Source organism: Contarinia nasturtii, unplaced genomic scaffold, assembly GCF_009176525.2.
Source record: "Contarinia nasturtii isolate CC-2019 unplaced genomic scaffold, AAFC_CNas_1.1 Cnas_scaffold_1291, whole genome shotgun sequence".
NCBI lineage: Eukaryota > Metazoa > Arthropoda > Insecta > Diptera > Cecidomyiidae > Contarinia > Contarinia nasturtii.
This window is the reverse complement of record NW_022198631.1, coordinates 802-2,458: the sequence shown is the minus strand read 5'-3', so window position 1 is coordinate 2,458 and position 1,657 is coordinate 802. Positions and strand designations below refer to the sequence as shown.

General features: G+C 32.3%; 1 protein-coding gene across 1 annotated transcript in view; it reads left to right on the top strand.

The window, feature by feature from the left end:
* Positions 1-239: 239 nt before the first annotated feature.
* LOC116345493 (sister chromatid cohesion protein PDS5 homolog B-like) overlaps positions 240-1,657 on the top strand; it is a gene marked incomplete at its 3' end in the record, with an annotated part of 2,214 nt that continues 796 nt past the window's right edge. The window contains exons 1-3 of the mRNA XM_031774913.1: positions 240-765; positions 859-1,244; positions 1,348-1,555. Of these exons, the coding sequence (XP_031630773.1) occupies positions 673-765; positions 859-1,244; positions 1,348-1,555 (687 nt within the window). The remainder of the gene's footprint in view (positions 766-858; positions 1,245-1,347; positions 1,556-1,657) is intronic.

The following is a 1,657-nucleotide window of genomic DNA, read 5'->3' as shown; positions in this document are numbered from 1 at the left end:
CGGCAAACGCTGTCAACTGATGACAGCGATAAAAATTACCGGCTGCGATTGCTGTATGCGACAAAATATTGGTCTAAATGCCAGCTTTGTTCAAGCCATCTAGTGGTGTTGTGAAAGAGAGAAAAGAACCATTTAATGTTTGTTTGTTTGTCGCTACATTTGATTTGAGTTTTGAGAAAAAAAGAAAAAGAGCACACACACAATCGAAATAATACGAAACAAACGGAATTTTTTTGTAGCAGAAAAAAATAATTTCTCAGTTTTTAATTGTATTGAAGTGATTGTGATTGATTTTTATATTTATTTTTATTTTGCATAATAATATTTAGGTGTTGTTAGTACCTCCATTTTAAACCATACAAATACCCAGCATCCATCAATATAGAACAATGAGTTCATTTTTATTGGTCCTTATCAAAAATACCGCAATGTTTGCTATTTATCAGAATTTCACGCACAATATCGAGATTGTTCACATTTATTATAAGCAAAAATATTCCTTTTGAAAAAAAAAATGTTTTTACTCGAACCACGGGTATATTTGGCACGCGAGTATGGATATATTTGTGTGTGTATTGTGTATCTATGTGTTGTATATGTATTGAATCGAATTTATACTAAAATTTCGTAAAATATATTAGATATGAAATTTGGATATTGATTGAAAATATAATGTTTTTCTTTAATTCTGAAGTAGAAAGTAGTGAAGAGACATGTCAGAAGACTTCAGATGAGGGTCCAGATGAGCTCATACGGCGACTCAAAGTAAATAAAATTCAAATATATTTTTGGCATTTCAATTATATTTCCAATTGAATATTTTGAGAATATGACGAATTTTTGTATTTATTGCTCTAGAGTTTGGCACTTACTCTACAAACAATGAGTCAAGATGAGAACAAATATCAGGCGTATATACCATTGGCATTGCATCTAGTTGACGATTATTTTCTAACACACTCATCACGTGATGTTCAGTTGTTGATTGCATGCTGCTTTGCTGATGTGTTGCGTGTATATGCACCCGAAGCACCATACAAAGAAACCGATCAAGTGAAACTGATTTTCATGTTTCTCATTCGTCAACTGGAAGGTTTGAAAGATCCCAAAGATCCGGCATTCAAGCGATATTTCTATCTCTTGGAGAATTTGGCTTATGTGAAATCATTCAACATGTGCTTCGAATTGGAGGAATCTCAAAACATTTTCTGCAGCCTATTCAGCCTTTTCTTTAGAATTGTAAAGTGAGTACGGACAATCGAACATTAATTATTCATTAAAATGCATTTTATGACCAATCAAAAGCTAACCGAAAATAAATCAAATCTCAATTTTTAATTATTTCAGCGATGAGCACAGTGGCAAAGTGAAATCTCTCATGTTGGACGTTTTGTCGCCTCTCATTACGGAGCCAGATAACGTTTCATCACAATTGTTCGACATCATTCTTATCGAGATAGTTGAGCCACAAAAGTCTTCAAAAAAGAACGCTTATCATCTAGCTAAAGAATTGATCATCAAAACAAAAGAGACTATGGAACAGTATATTCAACAGGTAAATTAACCAGCTTAAAATCATTGCATTAGCATTCATGTGAAATGAAGCAACAAAAATAAAAAAATAAAATACAATGTTTTCATTCTATATGACAGTTCT